This window comes from Rhinichthys klamathensis, unplaced genomic scaffold, assembly GCF_029890125.1.
Source record: "Rhinichthys klamathensis goyatoka isolate OS25496 unplaced genomic scaffold, OSU_Roscu_1.1 h1tg000090l_1, whole genome shotgun sequence".
NCBI classification, from domain to species: domain Eukaryota; kingdom Metazoa; phylum Chordata; class Actinopteri; order Cypriniformes; family Leuciscidae; genus Rhinichthys; species Rhinichthys klamathensis.
Genome location: NW_026606629.1, coordinates 5750831 through 5773526, shown reverse-complemented (window position 1 = coordinate 5773526; position 22696 = coordinate 5750831). Strand labels below are relative to the sequence as shown.

General features: G+C 37.4%; 1 protein-coding gene across 2 annotated transcripts in view; it reads left to right on the top strand.

Annotated features, from left to right (window-relative positions):
* Positions 1-22696, top strand: part of tmeff2a (transmembrane protein with EGF-like and two follistatin-like domains 2a) — a 61647-nt gene that overhangs the window by 26045 nt on the left and 12906 nt on the right. For both annotated transcript variants that reach the window (XM_056252008.1, XM_056252007.1), the window contains exons 3-4: positions 445-574; positions 5838-5864. In XM_056252008.1, coding sequence (XP_056107983.1) covers positions 445-574; positions 5838-5864 — 157 coding nt within the window. The remainder of the gene's footprint in view (positions 1-444; positions 575-5837; positions 5865-22696) is intronic.

The window sequence follows — 22696 nt, the reverse complement described above, 5'->3', positions numbered from 1 at the left end:
ATCTAAAACTCCCAAAATAAAGCGGTGCTAAAACATCACAATTAAGCTGTGAGAGATATGTAGGTCAGTTTCATGCTTAATTATCATTCTTGCAATACAATATAACATGTTCTTAAAGAAAGACTCCTTTGTTCCCATTTCATGCTACTTACATAAAATATGAATTGTATTTTATTATATATGTTTTAAAACTACTCGTAATATTAATACCAAGTATGTTTCAATGAATGTTTTATTATTTATTGATTTGTATTATATTTAAATGATACAAATAACATAATCAGATAGTTGTAATACTAAAAACTTATAATATATAATTGTGTTTATCCAAATGTTTTTTGTTACTAATGCTTGTAACCTTTGACTTGAATTTTGGCCCCATGTTTTCTTAATCTAATATTGTTCTCATATATTTTCTAATGCTTAAAATCCCTTCTTTTTCAGTGCAACAACGATTATGTTCCTGTGTGTGGCTCCAACAACGAAAACTATGAAAACGAGTGTTTTCTGCGGAGAGACGCCTGCAAACAGCAAACCGAGATCCTGGTGGTTTCTGAAGGATCTTGTCCAGCTGGTACGTTCAGTCGTGGGTTTGGTGCGTATGTCTCTTGAAAGTTAATCCACAGCCTAATCATTTGCCAATTACATGTATTAACTGTGAGTATGAAGTTATCAGATTGAGCAGAATTTCAATGTATTCATCCCTGTGGTCTGAAACAGACAGAGACTCATATCTGTGTTGTGTTAAACATGTTATACTTAAGTCAGACAATACCCATAAATTATAATGCCTTTAACAGGCTAGAGCTGTGTATTACTGTTTTGTGTAAAGTTTTGCTAACCTCGTTTTAAAACCTAGTAAGCTGCATTCTGAGCTTTTTAAGGCATGAATGCTGTTTCACAAGACTGGATTGTTGTTAGAAATGATTTCAGATAAACACCCCCCTTTTTCCTTTTATATTATGTTCCTGATTGTGAATGGGTGTTGCATGTTTAAGGCAAATCAAAAACCAAATGATACGAGCGAAAGTGTGCTCTGTGGTCAGTTAATGGTATATTGCAGAGAGTAAAGCAGATGTTTGGTGCTCTGGGAGTTGCTGAGTCAGACTCCATTAAACAGTGCCTAAACACTGAAACCTCTAAAAATGTTCTCTAGGGAGGAGAGAGAGTGTGGGAGGCGAGTATTTGTGCTTATGGAGCATCCAGAGAATGAAATGTTCTCTTCTCGTCGTGTGTGCCTGTTTGTGTGTATGCAGGTAAAGTCATAATTCAATCCCAGCAGGATGTTGGTTCTCATTTATTCCTGAATGTTCGAGCATGTACTTGTCTGTAGGTGCTCTGTAAGGTAAAAAGCTAATTTACTGAAACAAGCCGCAAAAAAACAAGTCTTTGTCTCTGTGATGCTTGAATGGCGCCACTGAATCATCTCTCATCATCTCTGTTTGGCTGTCTCTCTCTCTGAACCCTTTCCTGTCATCTTTTGCTTTTATTTCACTCTTTATGTTCATGCATTGAGTGTACATCAGACCAGTCCGGTTTAAGTACCTCATGGATATAAATCTGAAAATAAATCTACAATTGCAGTTGTGATTTTGTTTACTTCCAAAGTGTCTCAGAAAACTTGAGTTTTTAAAAAAAAAAATATCTTTCTATGGTTTGATTCCATGAACCTCACAAATCGGGCAATAGTTCTTCTGAATTGCCTGTAACAGCTTGGCACTTTGTAAATATTTCTTCATTTCCTTTGTTTCCTTGGCTATTGAGTAATCTAATTAACTACATATATTTTTGCAGAGACAAGTTAAGTTCCTAAATGAAGATCATTTAAATACATTACAATGCTGTGACTGCGGACTTGCAATCCTTATTATGAAATCCACGTCGTACAGGTCAGGGGTTTAATTGCTTAAATTATTTATATTTTTTTATAAAGTTATTTACATTACCATTCAAAAGTTTGTTTTGGGAAGATTTTTTTTAATGTTTTTGAAAGAAGTCTCTTATGCTCACCAAGGCTGCATTTATTTGTGTAAAAACAGTAATATTGTGAAGATACAATATATATTTTGTAATTTTATAAATGTCTTGACTTTCATGTTTGATGTTTGAAATTCTGACTATGTTCAATTCAGATTTAATAGTGCATTTTACATGCATCATTATGTCAAGGATTAAATTATGTGGTTGAACAAAAAAAAAAAAAAAATCCTAAATGATTTCTGTCCCAAAAGAGCTTTATGTTAGACCAAAATAATATCCCCGCAGCCGGATGAGTTTTTCACACTTTCAGCCCTGAGGGCATTGAGGAAAGAGACAGAGAAATGGACTGCCTCACAGTTCTGATGCTTGTACCAGCTCATCTAACTCTTTGACACTGATTTCCTCTCCACTAATTCCCTGGCAAATGATCCAGCGGCTGAAAGATGACCTACAGAGATAAGTGAAGTGTATCACACTCTGCTATTTTCTTTATTTCTCCAAGGCTGGTTGCAACTTGGCTCCTCTGTCTTCATTCATACATCAATATCATAACTGAAAGTGAACACCTTCATGCACCAGGAAATAGAACATTGATTGTAATAAGTATTTCGGAGAAAGTATTAAAGGCCGCATATCACATCATATTACAATTTTATAGTATGTCATATTTTCCACTCTGTGTCTGACTCTTAGTATTAAATGCTGCTCTTCTTTTAAGAAATGTCATTGGCATGTAAACATGGACAGTCATGTGTTAAAGCATTCATCTGTCATAGTTTTTTTTTTTTTTTTTAGTTAAGTCAGTCTGCAATTGCTTAAACATTACACAGCTTTACAGAGATGCATTTATATGTATGTCCACTACCGATCAAGAGTTTGGGGTCAGTAATATTTGTTAAATGTTTTTGAAAGAAGTCTTCAGATTTGGTACTGTGTTTGGTGCTCTCCGTGGTGCTGAATACCATTCCGCATGTGTTGAATGACGCTGAATTGCATCAAAAGCGCCATTGTGCTTGTCAGTTACAATCCTTCAATTCAAAGTATTGTAAGCATTAAAAGTTTAGGTAATATTCTACAAGTTACTAGTCACTAAATTTAGCTGTAATCCCATTCACCAACAGTCACTTCCAATACTGTTTGGTGAAATCCTGTTATTCCCTTGTCCCACTAAGTTATTTCACCTCCATTACTGTGTCAAACCTCTCCTCCATCACACTTGGCTACTAAAATGCTACTGGAGTGTTGCTTAGTTTCCCGAAATGAGTCCTTGATGTGCTCCACTGACACTGTGCCAAATTTTGTGAAGTATCACAGAGGTTAGTATATGCTTCTCTCTTTTTTCTGGCATTGATAAGTGGACTATTTACCTCACAAACGGTAGCGAGTTCACCGCTGTGCTGCTGTAAGATCAGTGTGAGTAATGCACTGATTAAGGAGACGGGCCAGTGCTTATATTGAGTTTTCAGTGCGGCACAGGGCAGCTAGCCATTAGCTTAGTGGTGCGTAACTGTAGAGAGGAGTAGGCACTTCATTTTCAACATTAGAAATGGAGGTTAAGATAGCCTTTCTGCGTAATCGCACTCCACGTAGTGCTAAAGTAGCTTTCTACATGCAGGGAGTATGCTTCATATTCCAAGAAATGTCTATTTCTTTCTCAAAACATTCACATAAACTGAGGACTGCAAGCTCAACAGGCTGTTTTATCAATTATTCTTTGTGCCTGGTACTGATGTTACATGATGTCCATGTCGGTCAAGCGTACTGTTCTTGAAATAGGTAATTGTGTGTTGTAACAGCGGCCGTGGCATGTTAAATCACAGCTGCATTTGTCTCTGCTGACAGAGACCATCTGCCTCTGAGCCACAAGCTCAAGTTTTGCTCAACCCGTGGCATCGTGGGAGCTCAAGGAAAAGTGCAAAGTCACCTCATCACACATTCTTCCTGATAAATGACAAAGGCAGAGGAGATGCGTAACCCGCTGATATCTCTGAATGAGAAGCAGGTCTCTTACTCTAAATAAGACTCCTGCCATTGTTTCTTGCCCGCAGACTCAGCAGAGTCCGGTCTCACAGGAAGAAGTGTGCCGAGAAACAGGCTGTTCGTCTCGCTTTACTTCCACCCTCACACTGTGAAATAGTCTTTTTGATGTACTAGGGAACTTCATGATTTTTTGAGGCTGTGGAAGGTTTTCCACTTTTTTGATCCAATGCTCCAGGACAGATTCATTGGTTCTGTATAATGCTTTTATGTTTTTGTCTTTTAGGTCTTCAGTTTCTATCAGGAATTTTGAATTGAATACAAGGATGGAAAATTATAATTGATGATTTATTTTTATGCATTACACTTCTTTAGTTATTGATTGTAGACTATATTTTAAATCGTTTTAACCATATAAAGCCATATATAGATATCATATTTAAACCATAGCTTTCTAATATTTATTTAGATATATTTATTTCAGTCATCTTTGATATTAGTTTCATGACGAGTCATAAAAAATAAAACATGATCATCAAAACATTATTTAATGTATACTGTATACAGCCTGTTCTCTGTTATAATGAAAATCAATTAGATTTTAATAATGTTCTTGCTAACATATTTATTAATTATTTGTGATAAATGTACATATTATTTGTCTAAATTGTCAATAGATAATTTGATTACACAAATATTTTTCTGACTATTATTTATATGCCAGGCTTTAGTGAGTTAATATGAGTCATATTTTCTAATTGTATACATGTACACAGGTGATACTGTTGTGCAAGCATATCAAATATAGGCTACAGGTGAAAGTATTTTGACAGGTTTCGACCTATTCTTTGTATTAAAGCCAAAGCTGAGCGTTTTATGTCCAGATGGCCAGAGAGCATTTCTCAGATAGTCAAAGACAGATTGTGTACGACATGTCTCTGATTCAAGACCGTAACTGTCAGGCAATTAGAAAAACTGACAGCAAATAAATCAGTTTGAACTTCTGTGTGTGTGAATGTGGTTCTTTTTTTAAATCTGAAGGAAAAATAGAGCATTTTATTCTGTCTAAGGAATTGAGGATGGTATTCATGCTTGATCTAACACATAGATAGGTAAATTGTTGTGTGTATGTGTGTTTGAACTTTGAAGATGTATATTATATGTTTTATCTTGCTATCAAATCAAAATGTTTTTATAAAGCACATTAAAAACAACAGTAGTTGACCACTGTGCTGTATAAAATCTTGCTAAAAATAGACATAAAAATGCAAATAAACGATTTAGACTACAATGCAGAATAGAGTATAAAAAAATTGAGTGTAAATGCATTTGTAATATCTCCCTCTTGTATCATTTGTGCGGCCCACTTCTGCCTACAGAAGCCAAATGGGTCACATATTCACCTTTGATCCTCCCACAGTTCAAGTACACAGAACCATATCTGTAATGTATATTAGAATAGTATGCCCGGACTCCAGAGACCCAGATGAGCAATAATGTACATGTTTTAGTCCATCCATCCATCCATCCTTTCATTTTCCAATTGGATTGTCCTATGTAAGGTTACGGGGATGCTTGAGCCCATCCCAGAGTCTCTGACTGTAGGCAGGAAAACACCCTGGACAGATGGACAGTCCATCACATGTACAGAGTTTAGACTTTTTTTTCTTTTCTTTTTTAAATACAATTGTTTCATGTGGTCTCTCAGTTAACTTATAAACGGCATGCATAAGAATGATAAAGAACTAGAAAATGCTTTCTAAATTAGTTTTGCATGCAGTAAAACCTGTGTGAATTTTGACCCTTGGTGGATTCACTAAAATGATATAAAGACTTTGGAGAAGACATTGATCTAATGATCTGCTTTTTGTGTTTTATAGAGGCTGGTTCAGGATCAGGAGATGAAGGTAAGGCAAACCAGCCAAAAAAAAAATCCTATTTGGACACATGAGTTTGTGTGCATGCTGCTCATTAAATCACTCTGCACTTGTTTACACTTCCCCACAAATGATGCTCATAAACACACACTCACTTCCTCTCGGCCTGTCAGCAGTCATCTGCTCTCCTCCACAAGCCGCCCACTGAAACTGAGATTCAATCACGCCCACTCACGTATTGTTCAGAGAAACAGAATTATTACACTCTTCCCCCAAAGTGCAATGTCTGACTGACAGTAGAACAGTCTGCGGCTCTAGCTGTATATTAGCTTCGCTTGAAATGTGTCACTCTTCTTTGATTTAATCTCTCGCTCTTCCAGTCAACCCTTTTATTCCTCTCTCTTGACCGAACAGGCCACATCCGCTAATTGAGTAGTGTAACCTCCCCCTATACTGCTGCTTATTGTGGTCTGAATTTGCCAGCCATTTCCTGTTTGCTCGATGTGGTCTGTGCTTTTTGCAAATAGCAGCAGCTTGGTTGGTATATGTGTCATTTGGACGGAAAATTTATATATTTTTTTAATTTATATTTATAGTTTTTAGAGAAATTGAATCCTATCCGGATAGGAATGTCTGTGATTGAAGACTGTAAATAAAGCTAAATATCTTGTTGTGCTGCCTGTTCTATCTTGATTATAGAATGAATCTTTTGCTAAATTTTAATTTTTGGTGGGTCAATTGTGTCAGAACATGAATTGCAGTAGCAGTATGAGATTCTCACACTAATTTCTCCCTTAATTGTAAACATCATTACAATTTCACATATACACTACCATTCAAAGGTTTGGGGTCGGTAAGATTTTTTAAATGTTTTTGAAAGACTTCTCTTATGCTCACCTAGGCTGCATTTATTTGATTAAAGAAACTCTTCAAGCTTGTTTACAACACTCTAATAGTGGGTAGAAAAGTGATTATTTAATGCAATATTTTCAAGATAATACTCTAATAGTTAACGTTGGCTTCAGTTCAATAACAATATAAAAGCCAATTATTTAGCAAACAGCATGTTGTCTTTAAAATATTGCACCTAACATTTTCTTACACAGTATAAATGGGTGTTTATAGCTACCTTTATATTTGGGTTCCATGACGAAAGTTTGTAAGTCCTGGTTTAGAAAACTTCTCCTGCCCGAATAGTGGCATAATAGTGCTTATGAATGCACATCATGAATTCTCATTTACCAAGTATCCCAACTAAGAATGTGTAGATATTTGTTAGACAAATGCCTTAATGTTAGTAGATGACAATAAATAACTCTCTAAATAGATTCAATGCAGTGAACGTGGAGAAGACAATATGATGTGGGGAGAGGAGAAAATATGGATAGAGAGACAAAAGAAGAGTGATAAGAGACCGGAGAACGTGCACATCGATACAATGGGTGGAGAAAGGAAAGGAGAGGGAAAGAGAAATGGAAGGCTGATAAAGAGAAAGATAAGTAAAGAGGAGGAAGAGAAAGATGAGGGTGATAAAGGCTGGGGTAAATGATTGCAGTTTATGGATGGAACAGAAAGGGAGTGCGAGAGAAGGGCATTAAGGTAAGCCCAGCACCATCGGTGTTATAAAAATCAAATGTATTTCAATGGCAGATAAAACATATGGGTCGCCTACTGGGCCTGCATGATGCTGGTCACTTATAGCAAAGCACAGAGAGAAGCTTCTCAGGCTGTTTGAGTGCGACAGGCTACATGCAGCATAACACTATTTACATTCTAGACTAATGAAATATAGAGAAACAGATGATAATTGTGGTTGATGGCAAGATATTTGCTGATTATCAAACATTTCATAGCAGTTGATTTGAATTCTGATTCTAATGAAGTTTATTCACCAAGTTATTAATATATTATGATTCTCATCACCAGGTCTTTATAGCGCATTTGCACACAAAAATAGCATCACATGAATACACAGATAGTTTTGAATGGTTATTAATGGAAAAGCATGCTGTTTGGAATCAGATGGTGAAGCTATGCCATCTAGTAGCAGGTGCTAATGGGCGGATTTGAAGAAAGACTGCGAGACTTTACAAAAGAGAAATCACTGGAAAAAGAAGGGTTATGATCAGGCAAGAGCTTTAGGACCCGCGTTGATATTATAAAAGCTTTCCAGCGCTAGAGAGACCTGAGGTTCGTTGTTTCTGCTCCATACGTGAGAAACATTGGTTTTGAGTGTGTGCTGCTGGTACCCTGGTTAAAACCAGACCATTCTCAGTTGTAACTGAGTTATGGTCTGGCAAAGCGTCAGAGACAAATCATTTCCAGAGGGGCGTCACCAACGGACGTCGCGGATAGACCTAAAACCACTCAGAGCGATGAAGGAGATGACGTATGCAGAGCGGTGGAGAAACATCTCTGAGTTGTTCTTTGCTCGATTTTGAACAAAAAGGAAACGTTTAAATCGCTTAAAACAGACGCGATAGCTGATTCGAACGAGTGATGTTCGACGGCGGCATCCATCTTTGTAATGTAGGCTAAAATCGGCTTCAAAATCCCAGCGCTGTCGTCATCGTGTAAAGCCCGCCCCAACGTTTCTGATTGGTGCCTCGATTTCGACGGATTGGAAATGGGCTTGAATGAGCTCTTTGCCAGACTAACTTTCAGAGCAAATCTAAATTTGCCGGAAGTTGTCTGGGTTTTCCCTGGCTATGCTGCTGGCGACTAACAGTGAACTCTTGCTTGTATATACTCGTGTACTGTATGTTCATTTTTAACAATTCGTTCGTCATCTTCGATTTATTTTTCGCAAAGATTTATTTGCTTCTGCTATGATAAAGAGACATCAACTGGGGGTGGAGCAATGGAGGGAGGGGTGTGTTTGTTTGGGTTGATTTCAGATATCAACAGTGTTCAACAAAAAATTTCAGAAATCACTTACTGCAACTTTAAGGCCTGGTTTCACAGACAGGGTTTAGATTAATCCAGGAGTAAGCTAGTTAAATTATGGCATTTAAGTATCTTATATAAACATGCCTTAGCAAATAAAAAATATTAGTGTGCATCTTGAGACAAAACAATGACACTGACATATTTTAAGATATCTCAGTACAAGTTGCTTTCAGTTAAGACAGCTCAAACATGCATTTTAATCTGGGACTAGGCATAAACCTTGTCTGTGAAACCAGCATGTATGGTATTGTTGTTGTTGTTGTTGTTTAATTTAATTGCAGTCCTAATGTTTAAGACAGTCCTGGAAAAATAAATCACCTAAGAATTGTGTCATTAGATCTCAAAAGGCCTTTATCACACTTCCACATTCGAAAAGCGGAAGCTTCAATTAGGAGCGTAAAAAACTTCGGTTGCTACCTGTATCAATGGTTGTGCCCATAGCACGTGATTGTTGTGATTTATTTATTTAAAATTCAGCACAGATACTTCTTCTGAAGACACCAACATCAGTTCCGACGCATATTTTGGGATTTAAAAGGGGGCGCTCAAACTATACTCTGTGTATGCACAATACTTCAGAGTCTGATCACCTTATTTTATTGCAGAACTGCAAGAATACAAACAACATATCACATTAAATAGCATTAAAATTAGACAAATCTTAAAATATTAATTACAACTAAAGTCTATTTTGGGGGGATTAAAGGTTTGAGGGAAATTTATTGTATTAAACAACAATGCTAAAAATGTTTCATGATCTTACTTTACGATGCAATCATCAATAATTAGATCAAATTGAAGTTATAAAGGAATATTTTCAGCCCATAGATGATTATTAAAAAATAACTGGTTGATCATCGTAAATGAGTCATATCCTCCGTGTTTGAGTGCAACGATTGGATAGCATTATACTGTAGAAAATAATGGGTGGGAATATAATGCAAAAATAAACAAAATAACATAAAAAATAAAATGAAATCAGTCCGATGATTTCTGGGGTAGTAACTTGAGCTGCGTGCTGCTAGTTAATCTCATGACTGGCAGAACACCGGCAGTGTCTCTTACAAAATAATCAAATGACTACATGGTAAAGTCTAAATAAACAGTTTTAAATACTGACGACGTTTATTGTTAAGTTCAACTAAATTAGTTTAATTTTCTTCTGCAGGCGGAAATTCCTTTACGCTACATCCGGAGCAGGATGTCACGACAAGCGGACTGTGACAGAGGCCTTTATGTTTATTTACTGACCGTTAGTTTTCTCCTTTTTTGGGGTTCACCTGACAGAACTAACTACTAAAAAAAAATCTATCTACCTTTTTATTTTTATTTATCTAATTATTTATTTATGTGTTTGTAGTTTTCTTTTAATTCCAGAAGCAAATATATTTGTCCCATCACTGTAAAGCACGGAACGCCTGATTTTATTCAATGATTAATCGCTGTATCACTTCAGCTGTCAAAACTGCAGCAGTACGGCTCAACCAGCACTTCATTATTTATAATTACTTCCAAATGAAATCCATTTACTGTGTATCCAGGGCTCTGCTTCAAGGATCCATTATGTTTTTAATTTTGGTAAATTTTCTATAATCAATACAGACACAGGAAGCAGTCTTTAAGGGAGTTGGTTTGTGTGCTTTGGGTTTTCGTTGTGTATTTATTTAGTCGTTGCCGCTGCGGTTGACTGTGTTTGATCTTTCACATAAATGGTCGTTAAGTCGTGCCTTAAAATGTTCTAAAACACTCCGCAGCTTTTACCGGAGGGAAATTAATGACCTCACGTTCCTGAGGTGACGACAGTCAGCTGCACAGCCGTCTCCGGGTGAGGACCTTCCTCCGTCACCGTGGTATCACCATGGTAACAAGCTTAGAGGAATGAGAAAGAGAATAATCTAATCTCCCCATTTCAGCTGCTGCGATAAAGGCGGGCGCAGCGCCGTCTGGAATGGGAGGTGAAGACTAAGGAAAAGTGTCTAGCTGTGCTCAGAGTTTGCGTGCTTAACATTCAAGCTGAGTGTGAACATGCATGTGCACTGTTTCTGTACTGCAGTCCTTACTGAGTTAGACATAGTGTTTATCAGTATCTGGCATTGCGGCTGGAAAAGGCTTTTAAAACATCACAACGGATATAATTTATAAGTTCATCTGATATAAATGCCCTATTGAAAAGCTTGAGTTTATATACTGTATCAAAGACTGAATCCAGTGCTTAACTTAAGCTGAATGAATGTCAAATTTTGGATTTGGGGTATTTGTTTTTAAATGATAAGGCATTAACAAGTGCATTTCAAGGTAAAATAATGTGTGTGTGAGTGGGACAGTGTAAGCACAGGTTTATGCAAATGTATTTGGGGGTTATGTTTTGCTGTTGGCTCTCAACGTACTATATATATTTTTGACCAATCAGCTTTCTTAAGTTCAAAATCACTCTCATAGGTTGGTGCTTACTGCTTATTGTTTGCGTGCAGTGAGACATTGCCGATTTTTACTTGCATTTGGAGCTTGGGGAGTGTTAATTTTAGGCCCTGCTAATCAGGATAGCAGGAGACACAAGCAACAGGAGTTAGATCAGACAGAAATCAATGTAATGGTAGAGGCAACATCGTCATCGGTGAGAGAGAGTATCACTGATCAACTAATGATGTTTGGTCTTAAAGTAGCTATATACATGACAAAATAATACACCAGGTTGTGGTTAGAGACGTGCAGAAACTTGTGAATGATGCTCTTATACAGTAGTTGTGCCATAACCGTTTACTGCTGTCATTGTTCTGAGAAAACTGAAGTTGTATGGTTAGTGTCGGTCACAGCGCCTTCTAATTTATCTTTTTGATCTGGCAAATTACAAATTAAGCACTGACTGTAACCTATTAAACCATTAACTGAAGGATGGCACATTTTTCTTAATTGTTAATCTGACTGAGTAAAATTAATATTATCATAAGAATTATTTCGGTAACACTTTACAATAAGGTTCATTTATTAAACATTAGTTAATGTATTAACTAACATGAACTAACCATGAGCAATACATTTGTTACTGTTTTTGTTTATCTTTGTTAACGTTAGTTAATACAAATCCAGCTGTTCATGTTAGTTCACAGTGCATTAACCAATGTTAACAAGATTTGAATAAAGTATTAGTAAATGTTGAAATTAACATTAACAAAGATTAACAAATGCTGAAGAAGTATTGTTCATTCTTAGTTAATGTTAACTGATGTAGTTAACTAATGGACCTTATATTGTAAAGTGTTACCATTATTTCTGTTATTGAAAGATGTTAGTTTTTCATCTGTTATGGAACGATTTTTTTAATATACTTTGTATAGGAAAAAGTTAAACCAAATACTCAATATGGCCCTTTATAGCTCAAACCAAATCACAATGTGTGACACAATGATGACATATAATGACATCTTGTCTTATAATCGATTTTTTTTTTAAAAAGCTACATTATATTAACTAACAAAACATAAAGAGGAAAAACAGATACTAAAATATTAGACAGATATTGCAATGAATTACTTCTGTGGACTGGTTTTTAGAAAATGTTTTCTCTCACATTTGTGTATCGCTACATTTATTTTGAGCTTCCATAGCAAAGAAGTTGCTAAAGCAGGAATGAACTCTCTCTGTTATTTTATTTTATTTTATTTTATTATTTTATTCCTCTCAGAATTCATAAAGTGCAAAAAAAGAAGAAAAAAAAAATCCTGCTCGTTCAGTTAACTTGGTTAAATTGAGGCTAATTTCTTGATTGTTTTGTCACAACTTGTGGGCCATTTACTTAACAAAAATAATAAAAAACTTGATTTGAAATTTAGAAAGGGGGGACTTTAATGTCCAATTATGATTTGATTTAGAACAGTTTCCATGAAGAACGTTGCTTTAGTCAATGCGCTATAATTTAGCAATGCGGTAACATGCTGCTTCTAGTTGGTAGATAGCTTGAGTAATCTAGTAATATAACTGAGTAATGTGACACAAATGAAAATGGATCATGGCGTGGGCAAGCATAAAGGCATGTTGAGGCTGCTGAATTGGGTTACTAAAATATAATTAATCCATTACACAATTCCATCATGTTGAATTTACATGAACAAGTTATGTTTTCTAACAAAGAATTATTTAACTAAACTGAGAAAGAAAAAAATAAGTCAACTTAATTGATTTGTGTGGAATGATGTACGTGATCAAATCATGTAAATTCAAAGCACTTTTTTCTGTGTTCTTATTCTCCATAGCTGAATGAATGGGATTTAGCGCTTCCTTAAAAGTATGAAAATTGAAAATAACATTGAAAATGGAAATGACTTCATATTCCACTTTGTTCTTATCACAAACAAGACATAGATTTGCCCTTGTTGCCTTTGTGAAAACCCATTTCAGAGACTAAGCTATTTCCAGCCCCAACAAGAGAAAATGCAATCATTTTATGGCAGCATCTACTCATTCGCGATTTGTTCCGAGCTCTGACAAATACCTCCGGAGTTATTAATATAGTCAGGGTCTCCACAGATGAAATGTAAATCTCAGGCACATGTGGAAGGAGCCAAATCAAATGAGACAAAGGTGTATTGGGGGCTGTTTGAACCTTCTGTCGCTCAAAAATAAATGTGCTGTTTTAATGTGGGTCATCCTTGGGGCAGAAGGGGATTTCTATTAAAATGTATTTTGGGAAATACAATATAATGATATGGGCAGGCTGGAGAGAATGGGAAAGTGGCAGAGAGGATGAATAGGAATCACACTAGACACAAAAAGATGAGCCGTTCACAGTAATGGTGGGATTATATGGAGATTAGCGCACTAGACGGGTCAGGAGACATTGTGATTGATGAGCCGTGGCAGGAAGTGACAAAATGGCCTCAAGGTCACAAGAAAAAGTGAAAGAAAAGTGCAGAGTTCATTTTGACTTATATACATACAGTAGAACCAAACAGAAATGACACACAAAGAGATATTTGAATTTTTTCTGCAAATAGACAGAATAAATTATATCAACATAGAAAATGGAGATTTACAGTCCAGGAGATGAGAAAGAAATGTATGGAGAGAAAGATAAGAAGGAGACAGAAGGGAACACTAGAAGCATTTTTACAGTAACTGTGGAAAATAGTCGTTTTTCAGCTGCTGCGTCTATGAGGACTTTAATCCCTTTCCAGTCATGGATCTTACAAGGACACTATTCTCTGATAATAGTGAGCTTCATTTCTTGACTGCCACTAAAAACAAATCGACTGCAATCTGTTCTGGTTAAAATCAGTAAAGCATCAACCCTCAGTGGTGCAGGAATACCCATCATAACAGCAGTCTCCATCTCCCAAATTACTGGAACTAGCTAAGCCTATAAACTCCTTGGAGACAAACCTCTGTGTTTGAAATGTAAACATCTAAGGGCTTGGTTGTTTATAGAGCTTTCAATTCTTAAAGGCTCATTTATCCTGGGATGCATCTGCAAAATCCGCTGAGGTTGGTGCTTTGTTTGACTGTCTTTGAATAGAGAAGCGAGGAGCTCCGCTGGGCTTGAGTCTGGAGTTTGTGCTGGAGCTGGAGGTTTTGAAATGGAAAATAATTTCACATTTCTGCTGAAACATGGTAGGGGTTATTTGTGGGCTAGAAGCATAATCGGTGATTACATTTTAACATCTGTTGTCCACTTTCTTAAGGCTTTTTGCAGATGGTTCAGGATTATTGACTACTAGTGCCTTCTGTTAATAGACCCTCTGTAATCTGATCAATGGTTATACAGGTGCAAATGGGCTCCAAAATGATCTAATCACTCAAACCAAACAGAGTGTCAGAAACATGTGACCACATTCACTAATTATAGTGTAATGCTACAGTATTATGCATAGCAGCGAAGGGCCACCTACTCGCCTGTCAATCAGTTACTTTGCTAAAACAAGTGTTAAACCTTGCTGATTGCATCCCACTTCAAAAGAAAATAATCCTAGAAGCATACATACATAGAGGAGAATGGGGATGGAAGTAAGACTTTTTGTTTGAGCATCAGTAAATCAGTGGTTGTTTGTTATAGATCTCTCAAACTTTGATACACATTAGCCACATTTGTCTGCTACAAACAAAACTCACTTGTTACAATACCCACTACTGGGGTGAGTTGTACAGTAACACAAGCTGGGGAGGTAATTAAGATCCACATTATCTAATTTATGCAAGAACTTTATTGAAGAACAAAGAATAATCCGTTTTGAATAAAGTGAATGATTTAAAGTGACAAAAAACACATTGTATTTCTTGTAGGACTTTAAATTTAGCACAAAAACAATTGTGGTGTGTGTTTGTTTGAGTGTTCTTGAGTGTGTACTGTATTCCTGTCACATAAAGGTTCAGTCACTAGCTGTGTTGCCATCCACCTATTTTTATGTGAATTTTGGGATATCACATAAAAAAACACTGAATGGAAACACTTGATACATCAAGTGTTATATACCCAACTTGATATAGGGGAGCGCTGGGCACAACCTAACGCGGGGTTAAATGTAACACGGACCTTTTACATAGTTAGTCAGGATCAAGCAGGTTGTGTTTCCGCTCTTTTTCTCTCGCTGCCAGAAGACGGTCTCCCGCGAATTTGTGGAAAGTTTTGATAAGATTTCATGAAGATACTGGACAAAGAGTGTTTTGACACCATGCAAGTACATTTTTTCATCATAGGTTTTTTTCGGTTTCTGAGTTGGGTGTGTACGTCACCAAATCTAACTTTATATTGCCTTAATCACTGTCTTGTTTGCTAAAACATAGCACCGTTTTGAAACATGTCAGTAACTCCTAGCAACTGTTAGCTAGGCTTAAAATATGTTTTACACAGCGGGGTTAGTTGTAGCACAGTGTTACACCTAAGCCGCCAAGTGTACAATGATAATCAAATGAAAACGGAGCCACACAACTTTTCAGGTTTGAGTATTTATTTATATATTTAACTTTGTTGGACTTTCACAAACAATGTTGGAATTTAAAAAAAAAAAAATTTAGTTTACTATGCATTGATCACCTGTTTCTTTATTAAAAATATAGCCTGTTTTTAATGCAATACATTTTATTTTAAGCTCGTTTGTTTTATTATTACTGTTATTATTATCAATAATAATAATTTTACATGCAGCTGCCACACACAAATGTAATTCAATTGCAATTACAATATTTGATGATTTTATTTATTTATTGCTTGCAAAACTGTGCAGCCCTTTCATATCTCTATCCATGATATTGATCCATAATAGAAGGATGATTGGATGGATGTATGGATATCTATCTATAGAGATGCACAAACAATATCAAATACAGATTTGACAGGGGCGGCAGTGGCTCAGTGGTTCATGTAGGTTGTCTACAAACCGGAAGGTTGGTGGTTCAATCCCCGGTTCCACCTGACCAAGTGTTGAGGTGTCCATGACCAAGACACCTAACCCCAGCTGCTCCCGACGAGCTGGATGGTGCCTTGTATGGCTGACACCGCCGTCGGTGTATGAATGAGTAAGTGAATGGGTGAATGTGAGGCAAAATGTAAAGCGCTTTGGTGGCCATTGGGTCTGTGGGTCTGTGAAAGTGCTATATAAATGCAGTCCATTTACAGATAAAATAGTACTGAATTATATGTTACACACAAGTGTTACAACTAACCCCTCTGTCTGTTACAATTAACCCCGCATATAGGGTAGGTTGTAACATTTGCACTTCTGTCACTTTCAGTGCAACTGTACGAAAATGGTAGGTCCTAGAAAAAAACATTAAGTGTTCATTTTGTATCTGTAGCAGAGATTGTGTGTTGCTTGTGTAAAAAAAAAAGATGAATCTAACTTAATTATTTTTTTAATAATTGAGCCAAAACCAAAATGTGTTAGGTTGTGCCCCGCTCTCCCCTATGATATTTCCCATCGAACCATGTCATGTCAACAAATGTAAAAGTAAGCAGCTATATCTATTATCATGTTAATTATTGTTCCTTTCTCCACAACAGCAGGGGCGCGTTTTACCCCAAAATACAATACTTTTACATATTCTTCAGTTCTTGAAAATCTGTTGCTTTAATTACCTTGAAATCATTAACAAAACCTTTGTCTCAAAATATAGTCTATCATTTTATTGATTCTCCTTTGCTACATAAATCTACAACTTTTTTTAAAAACATTAAATATTAGATCAAATTATTACAGAATCAGCTTTGCGTTGCTGTCCGCAATCGTGTCAAGGACCAGCCAATTGTCCACGTGCATCATTAAAAGCGGTTGTTAAGAAAAGTGCTAAGCTGAATTTCTGTGCCATCTAGTAGTTTAAAAGAGAAAAAAGTAAAATGCGCCTTTTACCCCGGTGTGCCTTTAGCCCCATTGTACCCTATATTTTAAATAGTTTATTTTTAAAGGCTCTTTAAGTATTTTGGCTCTTTTTTAGTACTTTTAGTAAAGGCATCTTTAGTCGATTCACTCAGTTCCAAGGTGTAATGGTTCTCCTTATCAACGTGAGATTGCTAAGTAGGAAAATCCCTTGTGAAAATGCTTTCATTTGTTTTCATTTGTGTTTCGTTTGTGCATCTGTTGGGTGTTAAAAGGTCCCTGGTGGGCAGAAGTTGTTAAAGGCCAATATCTAAATTTGTTTTAAGTCTCTGAGCAATGAATTCATATTCCTATGAGTTGTGAAATGACCTTTAACTTGATACAGAAAAAAAAAATAGTTGTTGTTCTACTGAGGTGGAAAACCTCACGTCGTCCTTGCTAAATCATTCATCGTCAAATGAGTTCATAAGATCTGCTTCAGGGAAAATAACATTGCTTTTTTATAAATATACAATCAGAACGAAGTGAATGAAACATGGCATTTTTATGAAAGAGATCATATTAAGTTCTGTCATATTTTATGGAATCCTCTTTGCGATAGCCTACAGCAGCTAGCACTTGTGTACCAGAAGCTTGCATTGCACTACTGATTTGGATCTTTTCTAAAGATCAGCGGGTAAAACTGGAGTGAAAGATTGGCACTGTGGTGCCAGAAGGATTAGTGGGGCTTGATGGCAAAGATTGGCACCAACAGTGCTGGAACATCTCAACTGCTCTCTGTGCCACCCCACTGTGTCTGGGAGTTCAGATGGAAAGACAAGGTGCCAGCATCTTTCTGCTCAGACAAACATGATTCACTGCAGCAGGGGGTGCGCTGGGAGAATTTATTGGGGGGCATAAAGAGGTCATTGTATAAGGAAATCAAATGCTCCTTGATCTTTAAAGATACAAGAGCTTCATGTTCTTAATCCATTCATTGAAATTAAACTGCAAAACTTGCACAGCAGCAAAAATCGCCTGTTTATTTTATTGGATCAAATGACCAATGAAAAAGGTCATTAAAAACTATACTGTATATATGTATATACTCTCACCTAAAGGATTATTAGGAACACCTGTTCAATTTCTCATTAATGCAATTATCTAATCAACCAATCACATGGCAGTTGCTTCAATGCATTTAGGGGTGTGGTCCTGGTCAAGACAATCTCCTGAACTCCAAACTGAATGTCAGAATGGGAAAGAAAGGTGATTTAAGCAATTTTGAGCGTGGCATGGTTGTTGGTGCAAGACGGGCCGGTCTGAGTATTTCACAATCTGCTCAGTTACTGGGATTTTCACGCACAACCATTTCTAGGGTTAACAAAGAATGGTGTGAAAAGGGAAAAACATCCAGTATGCGGCAGTCCTGTGGGCGAAAATGCCTTGTTGATGCTAGAGGTCAGAGGAGAATGGGCCGACTGATTCAAGCTGATAGAAGAGTAACTTTGACTGAAATAACCACTCATTACAACCGAGGTATGCAGCAAAGCATTTGTGAAGCCACAACACGCACAACCTTGAGGTGGATGGGCTACAACAGCAGAAGACCCCACCGGGTACCACTCATCTCTACTACAAATAGGAAAAAGAGGCTACAATTTGCAAGAGCTCACCAAAATTGGACAGTTGAAGACTGGAAAAATGAGTCTCCATTTCTGTTGAGACATTCAGATGGTAGAGTCAGAATTTGGCGTAAACAGAATGAGAACATGGATCCATCATGCCTTGTTACCACTGTGCTAGTCTCGCGTAGCCAGACCTTCAGACTGACGGCTGAAGGTCTGGAATTCATAGCAGCTTTCTTTGGCCAAGGCCCGCCCATAAGGCCGTTTGACCGACATGTAAAACAACCAATTACAGATCGTTTCGTTCAGCGTCACGTTTCGGGGCGTTGAAATGTCCCCACAACAACAGACCTGCGTGCAACAAGTCAGCATAGAAAATCAAAGAAGGAGAAGAAAACTTCAAGAGTCTATGCCGTGAACCTCGCATACTTTTGAGAATCCTACGTTTAGCTGATCTTGATAAATGCTCATTGTCACTCATGTAAACACAACAGTTTTTCTTCCGCAATCACACGTCTGCGCTCTGCGCTTTGTTTCCCGGCGGACCGAAAACAAACGCGACACTCGCGCCCCCCGGAAATCCGATAAAATTCAACCAATCAGATGACGACTTCGACATTCCTGAAGTGTTTCCAGTTAAGTGTACCATATGCATCAGACGTTTAGCCAACGTTCCGTGGGCGTGACGTCTGAGGCTGAGACTACCACTGTGCAGGCTGGTGGTGGTGGTGTAATGGTGTGGGGGATGTTTTCTTGGCACACTTTAGGCCCCTTAGTGCCCAACCAAACCAACCAAATTGGTTTCTTGAACATGACAATGAGTTCACTGTACTAAAATGGCCCCCACAGTCACCAGATCTCAACCCAATATAGCATCTTTGGGATGTGGTGGAACGGGAGCTTCGTGCCCTGGATGTGCATCCCACAAATCTCCATCAACTGCAAGATGCTATCCTATCAATATGGGCCAACATTTCTAAAGAATGCTTTCAGCACCTTGTTGAATCAATGCCACGTAGAATTAAGGCAGTTCTGAAGGCGAAAGGGGGTCAAACACAGTATTAGTATGGTCTTCCTAATAATCCTTAAGGTGAGTGTAAATCATTTAATGGACATTTCAACATTTCATGAAAATAAAGACCACAAGGAAGTGGAAACACCACAGTATAATGCAGGCTTTGTTAAATAGCAGAAAGCTGGAGCCTATCTTCCTTCAAAGTTTCAAAATTCAGCAGTCTTCTGTTTTTGAAAATGTTTTTTGTTTTTTTTAGCTGTTGTATTTTAGGGTCTAATATGAGAGTGTGGTTTAGGGAAGGTCATCCAGTGGGTGAAGCACTAGTTGATATGGCCATTAATCCAAATGTTAATTTCAGCCTCGATCCTGGTCAGATCCCTTCATCAAGGCTGGCTTCTTAGCTTGCAGAAAGTGACACTTTATTGACTGTACATCGACCGCTTAGCTGCTGGAGATGTTTTCTTCTGTCCCTTTGTGTTTTTTTCTCTTTCAGTCTGTCTCTTTTGTCTCTCATTCTTCATCTGTTTTCGAACCCTCTCCTTGCAGTTTATTTCTTTCATTCTCTGTGCTACATACCACAAACATCAAATGGTGTTCTCTCCATCCTGTTTTTCTTCTCATTTCTCGTCATCCTCTACTTTTCATCTCCTTTCCTTCCCCTGCACTCTTCTTCCATTATATTACTGAGAGTGGCTCCATCACGAGTGTTATTATGGGTGCCATCAGGGGCCGATCATAGTCAGAGCTGGAGATTAGAACACGTGCTGGTTTATGTGTGAATGTAAGAGGCTCTGAACCTCGTAGCACTTCTCATAGGACTATAATGGAGAGACACAACACAGCTGTATCAAATGCAAGTGAAATGGTGCTGTGGGGGATGTACGTTTAATTTATATGTGATGGTAAAAGTCTTTCTGAGTGATATGGAATCTGTGTGTTTATTTTACACGGTTGACCTTAGTGCACTGTAATGACCCAGAGTGAAACTGATTCGTAGATCTTCTGCTGGGTGTTATAGGCGCTCAATGGAAGACTTTCAGCGAGCAGCGCTTAATCTGGTCAAAGCTGGAAAAAATGAAGTTTTAAGCCGTAATTCCTCTCCTAATTCTTCTTCCCTAATCCCTAGAAGAAGGGCAGCCCGTTTCAGGCCTTCTTTCCTGAATTTCGCACGTTGGCTCTTACTGCTCTTGCCAATTCAAACCCTCATCTCGCTTTCAAAACGCTCTCCAAAAGCTGTCAGCCAGTGGAAGAAAAGAGCCCCGGGAGCACTCCACAAAATTAGACACCTTCGCTCTGCGCCACCGTCGTCAGCGGATTGCTGTAATTACATGCGCAAATGGGTCATTGGCAAGGTCTTCTATGCTGTCAGGTGTGGATAGAAGAGGCAAAGTGCCAGAGTGGGTTTTACGACATGCTTTTCCCAATTGGACAGGGTTACTCACAGAGCCTTATTTGTGTGAAGTGGGTTATAATGGACCCAATGTGGTGAAGACTCAGTTGATGACTACATGATTGGAACATTGAGAGCCTGGTATGTATTTATCAGACAAATTTGCAGGTCAAATGTAATATACATCCTTTCAAAATGTTTAGTCATATATTAAATTTTTTACTACAAAATTATCCATCCAAAATATGAGTAATCAAATCCTCTGAAAGTAAAATAAGTTAAAAATAATGAGTAGAGATGACAGATACATGAAATTTAAATGGAACTAGCAGTAATGGTTAGCAACAATGCAATAATGGTAATTGAATATTTTCAAACAAACAAAAAAGACTATCCCTTTGTTTCTAAAAAAAAAATACATAAAAACAAGGTTTAAATGGTTTAAAAATAACATTTGTACTCATATACCCATTTGAAATGAAGAGTTTCATTACACTGATGCACATGTAAAAGCTCTAACTAATCGATTTACAATATTTGTAGTGTTTTTACTTGCCGGATTGAGCTCAAGTCAATTACTCATGCACATGCCTTTTTTGATGGACAAACACTTTGTAATTCAGTCATTCCCCGAATTTTGCAATCATTGCCAGAAAAAAAATGACATTTTACTGCAATACAAAGGGAGGGAAAAAAATCATCACTCTGAGATTCTCTCGAGAAAGTAAGTATTAAGACGATTCTGTGGATCATGCGTAATGCTTAAATGTCACATTAACCGCACAGAAGAAGCATCATTAGCTCGTAGAGATCAGTGGAAATCCAAAGATCCTCTTTCAGGCTATCATCTTTCCACTGTAAGCATTATGCTTCCTACATTCTCTATTGATTCAAAGATGTAATGTGTCCTCTCCATCTGTGGAGATTCACTTGACCTTTCTGTCCCTCAAGAGCTCATCGTGTTCTTGTGTGTAGCCATCTCTTCAGGGAGAATATGGAATGCAGGCTTTTCTTACATTACACATTTGTTTTTTCATAGTAGGCTGATAGAACATTGCATTTCAGTAACATGTTAATCACATGTTAACCTTTAAACTGCAAAGTATATGCATGATAAAATGTGACCTTTTGGAGTCCCAGAAGAGCTTAACAAAGAGAGTCTCATGATTCTTTTTTGTTTCACCAAATGTTTAACATTTGATAGCGTTGATCTAAACTCTTTCCATTTCACAAATGGTGTGTGTGTGCGTGTTCTGAGCTGCTTTTTGTTAGATGACCCAGGAGTTATCATCCATCCATTCGTTCATTGTGTACATTGCAAGGAGAATCATTTTCATCTCATGTTCATGAACGAAACAATGCAATTTTTCTAAGAGCATTTGGTGCAAATGGGGTAAAACGAAACGATCTACAGTACAATGTGCACTGCAAAACAATCATGTTTGAAAGCAAACCACTTAATATTCTTAGAGTTATAATTTAAGTTAACCACCAGATCCTCCTGTCAATCCTAAAGATGAAGGGCATCTCGGGAACTGCACTCCAATGGTTCGAGTCTTACCTCTCAGGTAGGTCCTTTAGGGTGTCGTGGAGAGGTG